Source organism: Lonchura striata, chromosome 1 (genome assembly GCF_046129695.1).
Source record: "Lonchura striata isolate bLonStr1 chromosome 1, bLonStr1.mat, whole genome shotgun sequence".
In the NCBI taxonomy this organism is placed as follows: Eukaryota; Metazoa; Chordata; class Aves; order Passeriformes; family Estrildidae; genus Lonchura; species Lonchura striata.
Genome location: NC_134603.1, coordinates 61288948 through 61306409, shown reverse-complemented (window position 1 = coordinate 61306409; position 17462 = coordinate 61288948). Strand labels below are relative to the sequence as shown.

The window sequence follows — 17462 nt, the reverse complement described above, 5'->3', positions numbered from 1 at the left end:
ACTTATATTCATGATTCAAATTTTTTAGGATTTCATACTATGCATATATATTTGTACTCAATTAATAAATGCCTAAATTCCCCTGAAGTCCCATTGGACTGAATGAATCAACAATGTGCTGCCAAAAACCTGGTTTATTCCTGAATAATAATTAAAAACCCAATCTACAAGCTTATCTTCTGATTATAAAAAGTACTTCATTTTAACTGAATGTTTAGCTTTTCTTTCAGCCAGCAAATATAATTACATCTCATTTATAAATTGTACTCATCAATATGATTCAATATTGGAGTGAATTATTTACCTGATATCAAACTGTCTGTCACTAGGATTTTCCTTTAGCTCCTCCTTAATTTTCTGAAAGGATGCTTGGTACTTTTCTTTAAGGAAAATACATTGTTGTATCCTCTTTAGCAATTCTTGCCTGAGGAAGAAAATACATAAGACAGACAATCATCCTAAGGTCTTCAAAAGAGTATAAATAAAAATAAAGTATTTTAGTCAAATGCACAATTTTGCGAAATAAGAACACAAAATTATACACTACATGAAAAAACACTCAAAATATGATGGTTTTGACTTGAACCTCTTATCTAGATTGGATATTTTTATCTTGGGTTTTGTTGTCATCAATTCAAGATTTGCATGACATAGCCCACAAAGGATGGGTAACAGGTTAATGCTGGCTATGGAATGTTTGCAGTTTGGCCATTTCTCATCTGCGTATTGCTGATAGGTTTTCCTTTGTTTGTTTCTTTGTTTTTTTGGTGTTTTTTTTCCTAAGTAGACAAGACTGGAGAAGTATTTTTCCACACTAAAATAAAGATGAAGAGAGTCTTGTTTCTTTAAAAGATACATCAGGAAGAACTTAGTTCCTAATGGTACAGTTACATTTTACACACAATTGTTCATTAATCCTGAGGTGCCACACAAGATACATGGATGAGGCATAGAAGCCAGCCCACAGCTGGCCATTTGCCCACAGCTGTTCCTCTACTTTGGCTTTGTCTTTCATCTTCCAAAAGATTACTGGGGATTAAAATTATATTCAAATTTATAGGCTGAAAACATTAACTGGGACAAACTTTTGCAGGGACAGCAGATTAAATAAATGAGAAGAATGTCTCAAAAATAAATTCAGCTAGAATAAACCAAATAAAAGGTATTCTACTATTATTTACATTAATTCTTTAGAATAAATGTAACCAGTACTTCATTGACTACAGGTAATTTCTGAAAAATTCCCTTTATCTACACCAAAATACAGGAGGAATTCAAATTTTTAGATTTACTTTTATGTCTTCTGGCCTGTTACCTCAGTTGCACTTTAACTTGGCTGGAATTTAAGCAGAGGCATCCTGACTATCTGCTTTGATGAAGCTTGTAACACCTTTTCCTTTTCATGTCAATATCCTTTATTATATCCAGTTAGACTATTCCAATTATAAATTTCCTAGCTGACCACTTCAAATGTCATGTTCTTCTTAACTTCTCTCTGTGGTTTTCTCCTTCCTTTTTTGCATGAAAATAACTGACCTGCTCTTGTAGTATGTGTTCTTCCTATGTTACCTGCACTTGTCATCCTTCAGATACACTTGTTCTACTAGTGACATCAGCATTCACCACCCAATGAATAAGTTTCATTCAAACACCTCTGCACTTCCTTTTATGCTAAATGCAGCACCTGGACAAGTAGCTGTAGAGCAGCTAACTCATCCCTTCCCTGAAATGTCCCACAATACAACTGAGCTGGGATTTTGGCCCTGCAATATATGGTTTCCTTCCTCAAATTGACTTTCATGTCCAGTAAAAGCAAAACATAAATCTTGGATGGCACTTTGCCAGTCTGTCCTTGGAGCTTTTTTATTAAGTACTTCAGCTCCCAGTTCCAATTTCTCAAGTGTGTTTTGGTCTAAAACTATTCATGTGGATAATATATCAAGTGTTGCATACTAATATATATCACACAGTTTCCAATAACAGGGTTTTGGTTTTTTAAAAAAAGTAAAATCAGTAAATTTGTTTTTGCAGAGTACTTAATTCTACAAAGAAGTAGTAGTTACCAGCCTGAAATTAACATAGGAATCAGTGACTAGTAGGAGGACAAAGGGCTACTTAAATTTACCTATTAATCATCTTGATGATTAATCTGTAATTTTACTTCTAATATCAACAACAGAAGATGAAATTATTAAAATTCTATCACCTGTCCAGGTCCCAGATTTTTGAAACTCCTTCACATAGATAGGTCTTGCAGGTATTAATCATCTGATTGGTGATTTTAAGAAACAGGGATGTCATGTGCTCTGATGTGTTGTAGTACGGTGATGTACAGTAGATCATACAGACAGTGTTCATTAAACCAGGAATGTGTTCCATCACTGTTACCTATAATAGCCAAAAAATAGGAAAGACAGAAATCTGAATTTCCTGAAATTTAACACAATGAAAAGTGTGACTGCTCCAGGAATATGTTATCATTGGACAAGCACTTTTTTGGTTTTTTGTCATTACAAAATGAACCATCCAATTCACTTGTGGGGACCTATCACACCTTGACCAAGACAAAAAGCATGGGAAAAGGGCAATGAATAAATGAATAGGTCTTTTACAGGTTGGGATTTTCCATAGGAAAATCAGCGGCTCTACTCTTCTTGGCCATGGCCTCCAGTACAAGGTGTTGTAATCTGCTTTGCAGCGGAAAATACTACTTGAGGAAAAGAGGTCATACACTGCTGGAAAAGAGCTGGATTTCTGTAGGAAGGACAGCAAGAAAGTTGGCATTTACTCATTTTGTCTGTACAGAAGAGAAATCCAGCAGGGGGAGGCAAGGAAAAAAATTCCCACTTTCACTGGACACTGAACTAAAGAGTTTTATGTCCCACAGAAATATTTCAGAGAAATGCATGCAAGCCAGATACATGAAGAACCCAGAACAAGAGACTGATCTAGAAAAGAATAAAAAAAGTATGGTAAAGGTATCTAAAAGTCAAGTCTAATATGGCAGAACAGTGAATATGTGCAAAGGAAGTGAAATAGCAGAATGGATTCAAAAGAGATTAAGCTTTGAAAATATTATTTAGAAAAATTGTTACTAGATGGATTATGCGTAAATGTGCTCAACTATGCAAGCTTAGACAATTTTGTCTAGTGTCTGTATATTCTCACTTCAAAAAATTAATTGTCTGTATTCTCACTTTAAAAAAAATAACTCTGAGACCCATATGGTTATGAAAATAAATTTTATTGACAGTGCAACCTACAAGAGAAACAGCTTTAACCTGTAAAATAAGTGGAAGCTGACCAATTTCAGCTCAACTCAAGGTTTAAGATCATTTTATGACTTTTGCAATAAAACAATCACAAGTCATTCCTAACTAAAGCATGCAGACAGACTCAAGCTCACAAAGAAAATTCAGCTCATTACTGAGTTAAGAAGAACATAATCTGATGCTTAGTTTTTTCATATCCTTCATTTATCTTCTGGAATGATAACTACTTAAATAAAAAAAAGTATTATTAGCTCTGGTTAATTCAAAATCAGCAAGCTCAATTCACTAATGTCTAAGGAGCTAAGCTACCCACTAATAATTAAGTGAAATAGTTAAATATTAAAAGGAAAACCAGCTTTTTTACAGCAACAAAAACCCTTCCTTTCTGTTCTGAATTTCACATTAAGTGCCTTTATAGTACTTACAGGTGAAGCATTGGCAAGTGGACCAAAATATTTATCCAACGCATATAAGTATCTCACGTTGTCTTTAGCTTCATTGGCAGCAATTGTTATACTACTATCCTGAAAGGATAAGAAAAAAAGAAAGGACTAGAATTATTACAGTGAACATTTTCTGAACAGGTTCTTTCTCTTTTACAGCACACAAGGCTATGATTAAATCTTGCAAACACTTTCCCACAGAAGTGCTTTCAAATATGCTATTTATTTTTCACATGAGAAATAACTGCTTCTACATGCAAAAATTGGTAAGATCTTCCAAGGTCAGCAACATTTTGGATGTGGTTTACAGGAAGCCTTTACTTAGACCTCTAAAGCTTTTTTCCTCCGCATGGATCCAACTTAGATTTTAGCATAGTTTCTGCACAGGAACCATTCTACAGAACTTAGACAAGATCCCTGAAATGTTACCAGGGTGCATCCTGATGTTGTTTAATAAACACTTGCGAGGGACAATGAGTTCACAACTAATGCCTGTATTATCCTTATGTTCATGTTAGATGGAACTATTCACTACTTAGCAGTCTAGTTCATAAGAAGAAAGAAATTAAGTTCATCATCCTTGGCTTGTACTGGCTCCGTACAGATACTTTCTTTTATCCAAATTCCATTTATCATAAAAGTCTGCAAATAGGGTAATCACAAAACCAAAAACCTTTCCTGGTCTATTCTTCAAACAGTAGAATGCTTTCTTAAGCAATAGAAGACCTGCATTCTGGGGGTGGGGCATGGGTGGGGATCTCATTGACTGTATATGATCTACAGCTTATTTTCTGGCTTGCCCACAGTTGTGCCTGGTAAGTTTACATTACAGGTATCCACTCATATGAAGTAGCAGGTGTGCCATTAGAAGTCTGCTCTCAACAATTCTAAAAGCATCATGAAGAACTTTCAGACTTCTGCAGTTGGCCTGCATAGGGTTCAGCTTGTCAGAGACAGAAAAATGTTGTATTGCTGCACTGCTTTACTTTTGCACAGCCTTTCCACTTATAATGTTAATAAAAGACACATTATAAAAGCACTGACTTCAAGTTATCTATTTAATTTCAGGATTATTGCTGCTATATGTTCTAACAAATGGATAATAAACCACTGTAAAACCAGCATAAACATTGTGTTCAGTCCTGGATATATTACAAATACATACTGTAATAATTTAAAATTTTACTTAGAAAGTAGTAATTACCAGTTCCTTCCACTGTTGTAATGTCTTTGATCTTGCTGTACGAAGAATACTTATAATTTTCTTTACTCTTGAACTCTTGATCTCATCCAAAAGGCTTTAAAGAAAGAAACATAGATAATACTCTCTCTGGAATAAAAGTTTACACTTATTTTTAAAAAGTTCTTTTTTAAAGACTCTATGAGAAATAATGCAGGGATTTCACCTGTTAAATGATGACATTCTTGACCTCCAGTATTCCAGCTCTGCAGCTGGACCAACATCATCAGTTTCTTTTCTAATTTGTTCACTCTCCACTAAAACTTGTCTAATCTGTTTGGTCCAAATCATGACTACTTCTTCAAGTTTCTCAGTGATCTCAGTGTTATTGCCTTCAAAACCACAGAATTGGAAATTTTATAAGCACCAAGAAATAAATACAGACATTTAGACTACAGAAGCAAAGTGTTCTTGCCAAACATAATCTGAGACTATATAAACTCTGTATATTTGAATCACCAACCATCAGGAAAAGATTAAGACTTTGACAACAAGATGCACACATATAATACTTGTGTCTACCTACTCTGTTACTATAGCATATCCTTTACAAAGGAAACATTTAGAAATGCAGTGAATTCATAAAAAATGGTAGAAAGCTATTGTTGAAAAAGACATAACTATTTTTCTTACAAAATATATATGTGTGTATATATATATATATATTTATACACACACATATAAAATAAGTATTTTTTTATAAATACAGGTGGTTTTATTCACAAAGTCAGACAACATTAGGTAGGATTTTCCCAGTATCAAAGAAAGCGAATACTACATACACTAGTAGATGGATCACTCAGCAACTATTTGGCCAGTAAACTAGGAGGGATTCAGACAACTTCTTTCATGATATATCAAGCAACTACCTAATTCTTTAAGATCTATGAACGAAAGTAGATGGGAAAATGGGCAAATGATTGATGAACTTACAATTAAACAATCACAAACCTGGCAAGAGTAAGCACAAAAATGTACACAGCTCAGGAAAGATGAATGAATTCTTCAAAGTAAATTTTTACATATGACATAACATTTATTTTATAAACAGTATCATTTTGTTTGCTTTGGTGTAGGAATTACTCACCTGCAGTTATGTAGTCAGATGGGTTCTGCAAGTTTCTGACATAAACATCAATATCCACTTTTGTGAGCTGAATTTTATCTTCTATATTCTGTCTAGATGATGACAAAGTACCCACAAATTTATCCACTGCATAGAGAAACTCTTGTATCTGGCTGTTCCTCAAGCCTTCTTTCACAGATCCCCAGTTCTGATTATTTTATGATTTATGCAAAAAACAAAAAAGTGAGGGTCACACTTCCTTTTGTTTTTGACCACAAAAGCTATTTTTCATTAGAAAAGTATTTCTTATTCATGGCAGTATATAAAGATTTATCAACATGCTGTTTAAAATATAGTCATCTACTTTAAAGTGTGCCTTGATTTAATTATTTGGTAAGACAAGAAGAGACAAACAAGTAAGAGGCTCTAAGAAATAAAAGTCTCTGACTTCACTTTGAATTGACTCTGAAGTCAGCTGTCACTGATTTCACACTGAATTGTATTTTGTTTAGGTTTTTTTTTCTCCTTCTAAACAGAGAAAACAGACTCTAAAGTCCTTTTTCTGCTGCTGGGGAGAGAAAATGACAGTGATATGGTAGCAGCACAAAACACTATCATTCTCAGCAGACAGCTTCTTTGTATTTACCACCTCTGAATGTGTGCTTCCAGAGGCAACTGAACAAACTGGTGCTTTACAAGTGCCACAGAATGAAGACAACTAAAAGAAGCTGGGTATTCTGAATACAACACTGTTCATGCTGTCATTGCTCCAAGAATAAAGTCACGGACTGATCCCTTGTGCTGCCAGAAGGACCTGACACTTCTTACAATCCAGGTTTAATCTAGTTTTTATAGTCATCATAGCTTTACCTTGGTATGGTTGCTGTGTTATATTCTCCTTTGTCATAATAATTATAGCTGGCACTATTGCTTGAAAAGAAACAGTAGCTACCTGAATTTCAAATATTCAGGTAGCTACTGAATGTTGCATGACTCTCATAAAGGCCTATATTAGACTTTTATCTTATATTCTCTGTTCTAGGTCCAACAGATGCACAAATAGAACTGCAGCAGCAACATGCCTTACTTCCACATGTTCTTGAGAAAAATGACAGATTGTTTGATTACCTGTTGGGATTTCAGTGCTGGTATCATGATCTGAGACAAGAAGAATTCCAGGCCCTGAAGGATATTTCCATTAGTACAGTCAAACATGCCGAAATTCACCTCCTTTGGGAAGAAACAGAAATTAGCACAATGCATATCGACTTCTGCAGCATTACACTATTTGAGTGAAATTTAGAAACATGGCAGACACATTCACAGTCCATAACTATGCAACATGAATGTCAGAAAAGGTTGTTACAGTACTTCATTATACACAAGAAACTATGAGAGGCTGGAAAGCCTTATGTTTATTTCAAAACTTATCTTCATTTTAAAAGTCTAAAAGATACAGTTTAAGTGCAGCGTTTCAATAATTTAGACTCATTACTTAAAATAAAATCTTCCAGTTTAGGTCCTTATTCCCTATTGTCATTAAATGTTATGTTTTAATGATTAATTAATAATGATTTTTTATTAATTAAAATCTTGTGTTTTAATAATAATGCAGTAGCTAATTTATAAATTATTAGAATTTTACTTTATCACAAATGCTTACTCTTATGAAAAAGAATTTCTGTTAACCATACAACCAGACATTTTCATTACAGCATTCCCTATTTTATTCTGACTCCAGTTGCATGAATAAAGGTTTGAGAAAATATTAATATGTGAATACTGCATGAGTTTGCTCTGACCTGAGAGACATTTGATGCAGTTATAACTTCATCTGATGTTCTTAGGAAAAATGCACATGTTCCTGTAAATTCCTGTAAATAGGACCAAATGCATACAGTTAGAAAGAATACATGTATACAGTAAAAGTATTTTACTTAGAAATTTGCCTACCCTAAAAATATGCTGAAAACAAAACTGTAAAAAGTGAATTATTCCAAAAGATAGCGAAACTGTTTGAAGGATATTTGAAAATCTGTCCTTCTCAAATCAAATATTGTTTTTTCCATGTCTGACACAAGAATATCAAAAATGCCTTTTTGAACAGACTGGTTCAGTGCTACACCTCTACTAAGAAAATGCACTACAGGGAGAGCTTGCGAGCTAGGATATTTCCTGTTATTGTACTTGAAAGATGCTTTTTTTATTATTATTTATCCATTAAATTTAATAAGAAACCTAATAATAACTCAACTGCAACAAATTTGACAATCCATTCAAGTTGGCCCAATTGGCAAAGGGATGAACTTCACTTTTCCCCTGAAAGCAAGAAAGAATTATTCTGCTATGTCTTTTCTGGCATTACAATGTTAACATAAGTTCTTTGGGGCTGACAAGAAACAACAATAACAACAAAAAAGAAAACCAAACCATCACCAGGCCATGTTCAAAAGCCACTGTATATGAAGAGTCAATTTCCCCCAAAAGAGATAGAAAAAATCAAAATTAATCAAAAATCTTAATGATGACTCTGAATACACTGTTGACTAATGCTTAGATATTACAGAGAGGAGTTTATAAGAATTTGAATGGAAGAAAGGATATATTAAAGGTATTTCATCATTAAATTAATTATTTCATCATTAAATTTATTATTTCATCATTAAAGGTATTTTTTGAGCAATGTGCAGTGTTATTATATGAAAGGGCATAGAAAACCACTGTGGAACTGCACTTTAAAAATAGAAGTGCACAATCTCTGGAAAATACTTAGCATGCAGTCATTAAAAAAATGTTAGGCTCCGCAATTTTTTAACAAGGATTTATTTGACCTGCTCTCCTCTCAGATAGTGAAATCACTACTTTACAGATAAAGGCCAACCTCAGCTCAAGAAATGCTGGGAGATCCTGTATTATGAGAACAGACACTAAGTACTTAAATATCTATCCAAGGATTACAAAAAATTGTATAACATTTCAGAACTGAAATACCTTTTCAATAATTTACTTTTTAAATGTCATCTAATTAATTTTTTCAACCATACCTCAGTGAAACCCACGGTAATAAATAACTTCTTCTGAGGCAAATTGTTTGTTGACCCATCTGGCCTCAATGATGCATTTGACTTTTGCTAGCAATTAAATTATAAATAAGAGGTTAATAAAATAAAAACTATATTATACAAATACTTCCTCCATTTGAATATGTGAATTATAACTAAGTCCATTTTGATTCAGTTTGTAATTCCGAGACAGAAATCATGAGGTTTGCATTCTCTGGAAAATAAGCTTTGCCTGGATCCCAGTAAACAATTTCACAGACCCACCCGTTCTTTCAGAAAACAAAACAACAAAAACAACAAACAAAAACAAGAAGGGGGAAAAGTCTCAGAAAAAAAAAAAACAACCCGAAATTAAATCTGAAATGATTCCTAGTGAAACTTCCTCTATGAAAACAAAAGAGAAACAATCATATGCTTGGTCTGCAAAGTCATAATGTAACTGTGAATGGGACTCATAGGCAATGCCATCAGCTAGATCCTGTCAATAGTGCAAAAGAATTTAGCTTTCTGCCCATTTCTTTAACCAGACATCACTGAAAACTTTCTCTCTGGGAAGACTTGTTGCCACTGGTCTTTCTCCACTGACACGTATCTTTAACCTCTTCTCTTCGAATCAACAAAAAACTTAAACCTAATGCAGATCTGCTTCCTTCTAATTATGTGTCATGTATTTTGGAAAATAACCTGTTGAAACTTGGAAGAATGTGACAGAAAATAATGTGGGAGAAGCTTGCAGGTATATTTCTCTTTAAAGTTAACGGGAGTCTTCTTCCTGGGAAGCCAAGTGTTCAGCTCCTGGTAGACTAAATATGTTATGTGTAATACACAGGGGTGGCTGCTCATTTCCACCCCAAATCAGCATCTGCTGACCCCTACATGTGGTTTCAAGTGATCATGTACCTAAGATGGTGAAAAAGAGAGATGAAGAGATGAGAAGCAGCAAAGAAAGGATCTTTGCTAAATCTTGGTAAGGACATGCCTACCAGTCAGGCCAATATTCTGCCCTGTTCAGTATTTTGTCTCCAAGAACAACAGGGCAAGCACATCTAGCAGCCTTGAGTAAACTCCAATTCTCCAATGTGCTTGAAATCAAATTATTGACAGAACAGTCAAATTAAGAGATCTCTTCACTCATCAGAAGATGGTGGAAGATGAGATGGTATTCATGCTTTCCATCAGAAACATTTTTATGCTCTGATGCTTCTGAAACAGAATTCTCTTTTATTTTTTTTTTTTTTTTTTTTTTAATAGTTAAAAGGTCAAAAAAATTAAATGCAGCAATTAAACATTTCATTTAACCCAGGCTGGGCATTTGTTTCTGATTTGTCAATTAAGGAAAACAATGTCAAGATTTTTAGTTTCATCTTGATTTAAGTCAGAGAATAAGACATTCATCCCAGAAATGTGCATGCCTAGTCCCAGTGAAATGAAAAACTGATTAAAATGTTTTGACAGCAGAGCTCATTCTGTGCTTTACAAAGTCTCTAAGCAATTCCAGTAACACTCAAAAGTTCTTTTAATTTATCTAGGTTATAATGATTCTGTTATTCATTCTGCATTTAACTGATGACCAAGAATTATCAATTGAGGAATTTTTCTCCTCAACGAGCCCAAAATACCACCACAGGGTGAATTAGCTCTCCCTACCATGTCTCCTCACTGGCACAATTTGAAAGGACTGATGAAGGACTTCTGCTGTTCTAGAAGCTCACAACAGTTGTGTTAGACAATTTCAGGGTCACTTGGCACCTTCTGATATGACACACTCAGTGGAAGCTGAACAAATAATTTTGCTCTTTTGAGAGGTTTCTCCTTCTCAAAGCTTAAAGGGAGAAAAATACAGCTTGGGGACCACAACTACTTTATTTCTAGTCACAGTTTTCCAAGCTTGTTTTCTGCAGAAGGGACATGATGCCACCTTAATTTAGAAAGAAATTGCATCGTTTTTCACTCCCTTGAATGATTGTTTTGTCCATAGTGGAGTTGATGCAGTTGAAACCAAAAGAAAAGAAACTGATTCTTACACAAACAGCTCCCCCATTCCTATAATACTTATGCTAGCTAATCTAGTATTTTAAACTCTGAATACCATGAACACTTTGTCTCAATTATCTCTATCACTTTTGAAATCTGAATTTTTACTCGGCCATTTTTAAGTTTTCTTTTGTGAAAACAAGAAGAGTATCAAACTACACCACAAGGCATCCTGCAATTTCCATGTAAGCCAAGACACAAATATTTAAACAATGAGGTCCAAGTTCTTTCCACACTGGCATAGATAACAAAAGAAAAGATCCATTAATATTTTTTGAATTCTGCAACAGTTGTGTGATTTATTTATTTTAGAAATGCAAGTTTGCTTTTGCAGAAGCAATAAAAAAAGCATACCTGCAATATATCTTGGTAAAAGAAGAGTAACTTTTTAAGTCCGCTAGGGGCGAAGAATTGTTCTATTAGTTGAAACTAAAAAAAAAAAAAAACCAAAAAAAAAAAAAATTGCAGATAATTGTGAGATAGCTTCAAAACACTGAAAACATTGGAAATATTTCTTGTAATAACAATTTAATTCCTATTTACCTTGTCATCAGAAATTATATACTCCTCCACTTGCTGCTCACTCAAGTCTATTCCATCTGCTAATCTTGATATCAAATACCTGTATCTTGCATCTATCTGAGCTCTTCTCTCCTCTTTGGTTACTTTGGCTTGCTTGAATAGTTCTTTTCTGCTTTCACTGGAAAGTACTTTACTTTTCTGAACAATAGACTACAAAATAGAAGTTTGTTATAGAAAGATTATTTTTCCTCACTTAAAGATTGCATTTTATATTGTAGATCTTTATGCAGGTTTTATAAACTATATATCAAGCAGGAACATGAAAAAATTACATGTAAGGAATGTACAGGGAAAAAAACAGTAGTAATTAACTTGCTAAGCCAGAATTATTTCTCAGTATAAAGCTGCTATGAAAACTACAAACTGAAACTCCAGGATCTCAGAACCAAATGTGGATCCATGCTAAGGTCACAATATAAATTTAGCATGATAACAGCTCTAATTCAATTCTCAGCTTTGTGAATCCACGTTCCAAACTCCTGTATGTCCATATTCCAGATTTAGGATCGATGTCTTATTCCAGAGTTTTAATATATATTATCAAGTTATTACCTTAAAGGAAATACATAAACCAAATCACTATAAAACCAGTTACCACAGGACTAAATATACACTTGGTGATTAATATACAGATCATATAAAGGTAGCAGTGCAATTATAAAAGAGGAAGATTTATGTAAAAAGAAAAGGATTTTTCTAAATCTTCCTATCAATGTGAACAAGATTGAAAATAGATATGGTGACTAACATTTTTAGGTCAACAGAAAATCACTGGAAGTTATATTGAAAACTAAAGATTTGGGTAAATAAGTAACCACACTGATCACTTCCCTCTATATGCAGCTCCCACTGACATGAGTGTCTGGGATTTGGAAATGTCTGAAGTGTCTTACAGTTTTTACTGGAGAGAAAAAAAGATAAGTTACATCACTTCCCAATACTCTACACTAATTGGAATTGTAATTAGTCAATCCTACTCTTGGATTCGAAAACAAAAAAGCTGGCCAACTTGCACCTTTGCTTCCCACCATTTGGTCTTAACACAGACTCTGAATGGATATTTTCCACCCACTCTTTTCTCTACGTGCTCCTCTTAGAGATCAGGAGACAGCGGCAATGTCTGAATACCTGTAGTTGGTCAGTACCCTTTTGAAATCTCTAAAAGCTAATTGTCATTCACCATGTATTTCCCAATTCATCTTTGTCAGTCTTTTATCATCTCTGGTTTCCATGTTAACAACTGGATCTCTTATTTTGCATATGCCTCCCCTGATGCAGTATGACCTTATTCAAATATTCTTAACATTAATTTTCATCATTGTAAAGAAAGGATATTAACCAGTGGATGATAAAAAAAATACATCAAAGAACCCAAAATCCCAGCAACACATATTATGAGCACAGAAAGTCAGTGCCCTAACACTGTAGAAACTTTTTAGTGGTTCACTGTTTCTTTTTCCTTGCAATTAACAGAGACTGAAGGAACTCAGCATGCTTCAATATTAGACAAGCTTTTGTCAGTGAAGACCTAAAGAAAAATCTATATACAAGAACATTTAGCAGACAAAAGGTACTTAAATAACCCACCACCTGTTTTAGAAAAAACACTTGCCGGAAGAACAGTAGTCAGAGATGATCCTGTGACAGCAGATCCTAGCTCAGTGCTTCTTGTCCTCAGGTTGTCCCCATGTCTATGATTTTTGCTTTCTGTGTCTAGTTAAAAGAAATTACAAGTTCTAATTATTCAAGTACAACAAATGCATTTACAAGACCTGCAGTGTTGTATCTTCATATTTGCTAGCTAACTTTTTCTCATACTGGAGAAAATGAGACCAATTTATTACTCAAAATATGATATTTACATCCCATCATTGGCAGCAAATAGGATCCCCAGTGGAGCATGCAGTAATGCTTATGAGTGGCTCACCAAACTTCCATGAATTACTGTTTAATCTATTTTATATAACTTAAAAGATTGTGACTAAAACTCAAATTCTAATAGCACTGATTTCCATATAAATTTTGCATCAAATTGTATATCTTTTTTACTGATTAATATGTATAATATACAGAATCACAGAATGGTTGAGATTGGAAGGGATACTGCTGAAGCTAGTTGTCCAGGACAGTTTCTGTATGGCTTTTGAGTATCTCCAAGGATGGAGACTCTATAAGCTCCCTGGGCAATCTGCACCAGTGCTCAGTCACCCTCACAGTGTTTCCTGATGTTCAGATAGAACTTTCTGTGTTTCAGTTTCCACCATTTATTGCCCCTGGTCCTATTACTGGACACCTTGGAGAAGAGTTTGACTCCATCTTCTTTATACCTCTTCTTTACACAGTCCCTTCAGGCATTTACATCCATAGAGAAGATCCCATTCAGACCCAGCTGTTACCCTTTCCTCACAGGAGAGGTGCTCTGCTACCTTCATAATTTTCATGGCCCTTCACTGGACTCTCTAGTAAAACCATGTCTCTCTTGTACTCAGAAGCCTAAAGCAAGCTTACTGCAGGTGAGGCCTCACCACTGCTGAATGGAGATCATGGATCATCCCTCTTAATCTGCTCTCTTAATACTCCTTATCCACCCCACAGTATCATCAGCCTCCTTTGCCACAAGAGCCATTCTTGGCTCATGTTCAACTTGCTGCCCACCAGGAATTGCAGGTTCTTTCCTGCCAATCTGTTTTCCAGCTGTTCAGCCCTCAACTAGTATTGTTGCATGGACTGGTTTATCCCTAGGTGCAGCAATTTTCTCCAGCCTCTCTAAGCTCCTCTGGATGGCAGCACAACCCTCTGATTTATTGGCCAATCCTCCCTTTTATGTGCTGTCAGCAACCTTGCTGTGGGTACCCTCTGCTCCACCATCCAGATCATTAATGAAGATGTTGAACAGAACTGGACCCCATACTGTCCCCTGGAGTACACTGCTACCTTCTGGGCTCCAGCCAGACTTTGTGCTGCTGATCACTACCCTCTGAGCTTGTCTGTGCAATGTTTTCAATCCATCTCACTTTCTGCTCAGACAGCCCACACTTCCATGGCTTCTCTATGAGGATATTTCAGAAGCAAAGGGGAAATTTAAATTGCAACTGCTCATGAGTGGTACTTTGTAACCCAGAAACAATCTGGCATAGAGAGCAAGAAGGTCCAACTGCAGAAGGGGTTAAGCTAGCTGGAAGCAGGAAGGAATACCAGAGGCAGAACAATCCTTGTAAGGGAGTATTGTTTCCCTTGGTGATAAGAAACAGCCACAGCTTTTTCTTGTAGCTATCCTGTAATGCCTAGCTCAGAATTCTATGTTTGGGCAGCAGAGCTGGTGCTGGGGGATGGATCCAAGGCTGTGCTGAGGTGCTCCATGCTGATGCTCACAGGACTGGTGCTGGTGCAAGTGTATACAAGAAATTGCTTCAAGAAGCATCTTTGCAGATTTCCTGTAGAATCAGTCATGGTTTTAAGACTGTCCAATGCATTGTTTACTATTTTTTAAATATATTTCAGGACAAATGTGTGTATAACTCACTTCAAGGGGAACAATAAAAAATTCTCAACAGAAGAATGTCAAAAGCCTTACTGAAGAAAAGGCAAACCATAGACACTGCACTCCCCTCACCTATCAAACCAATAATTTAATTTCAAAAGGAAATTAGGTTGTTCACATTTATTCCCTTGCTAAATGCATGCTGATTACTCCTAGTCACCTTCTTGTTCTTCATGTGCCTATAAATGGTATCCAGGATTAGCCGCTCCACCACGTTCCCAGGGACTGAGGTGAGGCCAACTAGCCTTTTGTTCTCCTTCTTGCCTTTCTAGCTTTCCTCCAGACTTCACACCCCTCTCCCAGTTGCCATGAATATTTATTTATTCAGTACTATCTAACATGATCCCCTTCCACAAGGTCAGCGAATACATAAGCAAAGTGAACATAGGTAAAGATGCTCCCTTAGACACAGAGGTAGATGGTTATGTCCAATAACCTTTGAACTAACTAATTTAATCTATTACCACTGTTAAAATATTCCAGAAAAGAGATACCATATTATGTGTGATATTGCAAAATCTTATGGAGTACTGGTCATTTTCATTTTAAAAAATTGTTTGAATCGTGTTACATTCAACATTCAACACTACATTCAACTACAACTACATTCAACACTATGAAATCTGCTATGGTATCAGACTTGCACTGTGGATTCATACATGCATACATTTATTTATTTATTTATTTATATGTACATATTTATTTATAAAGCTGAAAACTGCACATTCAGCACACATGGTCCCTACAGTGGCAGATTCAGAATAGCACATACCCACGAAGTATATATAAAACTAAACACTACTTAATAATTGGTTCCTCATTTTCTTCCTGATTTTTTTTTCCCATGAAAAGCTGACATGAAGTACTTATTATTTTTTCCCCTTACCTTTTTTTATGGCAATGAGAGGTGGACAGAGATCAATATGAGGTTTCGAAGAAAGTTTCGTTGCTCTCAGTTGCTCTGACTCCTGCTGTGCAGAGTGACCATCAGTTTCACCTCCTACAGTCTCCTCCATCTGCAGCACTCCAGAAAAATCAACCTAAATCAACAATACAGAAAATGACTATACAGTGTAACATTGTAATAAAGCCACCTTCAGTATTTTTATCCCTGTTCCACCGTCAGGGATAGACTAGCAAGGAAGGGGGGAAAAAAACCTCTACTTTCAGTCGGTGATTTAAAAAGAGAAGATCTAAGCAGTTGTCGAAATTATAAAATCTTCTTTAAGAGTGCCAAAACTTTATGCAGGTTACCAAAACTTGTATTTCTAACTGCACAACTATACTTTCTGTCCAATCAGACTGCCGCAGGTGGGAACTCACACCTGGGGGACAGGTTAAGCTCCTTCCGAAGCTCCTGCAGGTCCCGCTGCGAAGCGCCGGGCACCGAGCTCCGGCTGCGGCATCTGCTGAATCCCAAGCAGGTTTTCACGCCTGCGGTCTCCCCTGGGCACTTGGAGCTGCTGGCAGCTGCTATGGCAACCCCTACACAAAACCCAGCGAGCAACCCAGCCCCCACCAGGCAGCTCGCCTGTCCCCATTTCCCACTGGATTCAGCAAGCCGGTGCCCATTTCTTAACTACCTGTCTTTTGAAAAGCACCGTAGTTTTCTCTCACAGCCCTCGCTGGCTCGGCAGCGCCCTGGGCTCTGGGCGAGGCGTGAGGGGGCACCGCGGGCTGAGCGAGGGGCTCCCCTTCTCCTCTGCCGCGAAAAGCAGCTTCCGCACGGATCTGAAGGCGCCGCGTCAAGTGCAGCTTGGCCGGCTTATCCATTTTCATTACGGAATCACAGAATCAGGATGGAAAAGACCTCTGAGGTCACCGAGTCCACCCAGGCTGACCCAACACCGCCGTGTCAGGCAGCCCATGGCACGGAGCCACATCCACTCATTTCCTGAACACCTCCAGGGACGGTGACTCCACCAGCTCCCTCTGGCAGCCCTTTCCAACCCTTAACAACTCATCCCGTGAAGAAATCACTCCGTGTGCTTCCTTTCTTTCCCCCAGACGACACCCACTGCAGCAGGCGACCACCCCAACCCAAAGCTCTAACACCTCACAGGAGTCGTGAAGTTTTTACTGGCTTTTTTTGTTTGTTTGTTTGTTTTTTTCAAAAACTTTGAACCAGGCCCCCGTAGCACACACTGCGCCCCTTGACACTAAAATTATATTTAAAAAAAAAAAAAAAAAAAGGAAGAGGAGGGGGAGGAGGCGGCGGCGCC

At 36.4% G+C, this 17462-nt stretch overlaps 1 protein-coding gene across 1 annotated transcript in view; it reads right to left on the bottom strand.

Annotated features, from left to right (window-relative positions):
• The window catches only part of LOC110469703 (dynein axonemal heavy chain 5), a 148707-nt gene extending 132069 nt beyond the window's left edge, over nucleotides 1-16638 (bottom strand). Inside the window, exons 1-14 of the mRNA XM_077784814.1 lie at nucleotides 16566-16638; nucleotides 16127-16280; nucleotides 13312-13412; nucleotides 11661-11849; nucleotides 11472-11546; nucleotides 9066-9152; nucleotides 7824-7895; nucleotides 7150-7251; nucleotides 6043-6229; nucleotides 5122-5287; nucleotides 4920-5013; nucleotides 3698-3796; nucleotides 2207-2388; nucleotides 305-424 (exon numbers count right to left, since the gene is read on the bottom strand). Coding sequence (XP_077640940.1) covers nucleotides 305-424; nucleotides 2207-2388; nucleotides 3698-3796; nucleotides 4920-5013; nucleotides 5122-5287; nucleotides 6043-6229; nucleotides 7150-7251; nucleotides 7824-7895; nucleotides 9066-9152; nucleotides 11472-11546; nucleotides 11661-11849; nucleotides 13312-13412; nucleotides 16127-16256 — 1604 coding nt within the window. The 5' untranslated portion in view covers nucleotides 16257-16280; nucleotides 16566-16638. The remainder of the gene's footprint in view (nucleotides 1-304; nucleotides 425-2206; nucleotides 2389-3697; nucleotides 3797-4919; nucleotides 5014-5121; nucleotides 5288-6042; nucleotides 6230-7149; nucleotides 7252-7823; nucleotides 7896-9065; nucleotides 9153-11471; nucleotides 11547-11660; nucleotides 11850-13311; nucleotides 13413-16126; nucleotides 16281-16565) is intronic.
• Nucleotides 16639-17462: the final 824 nt, after the last annotated feature.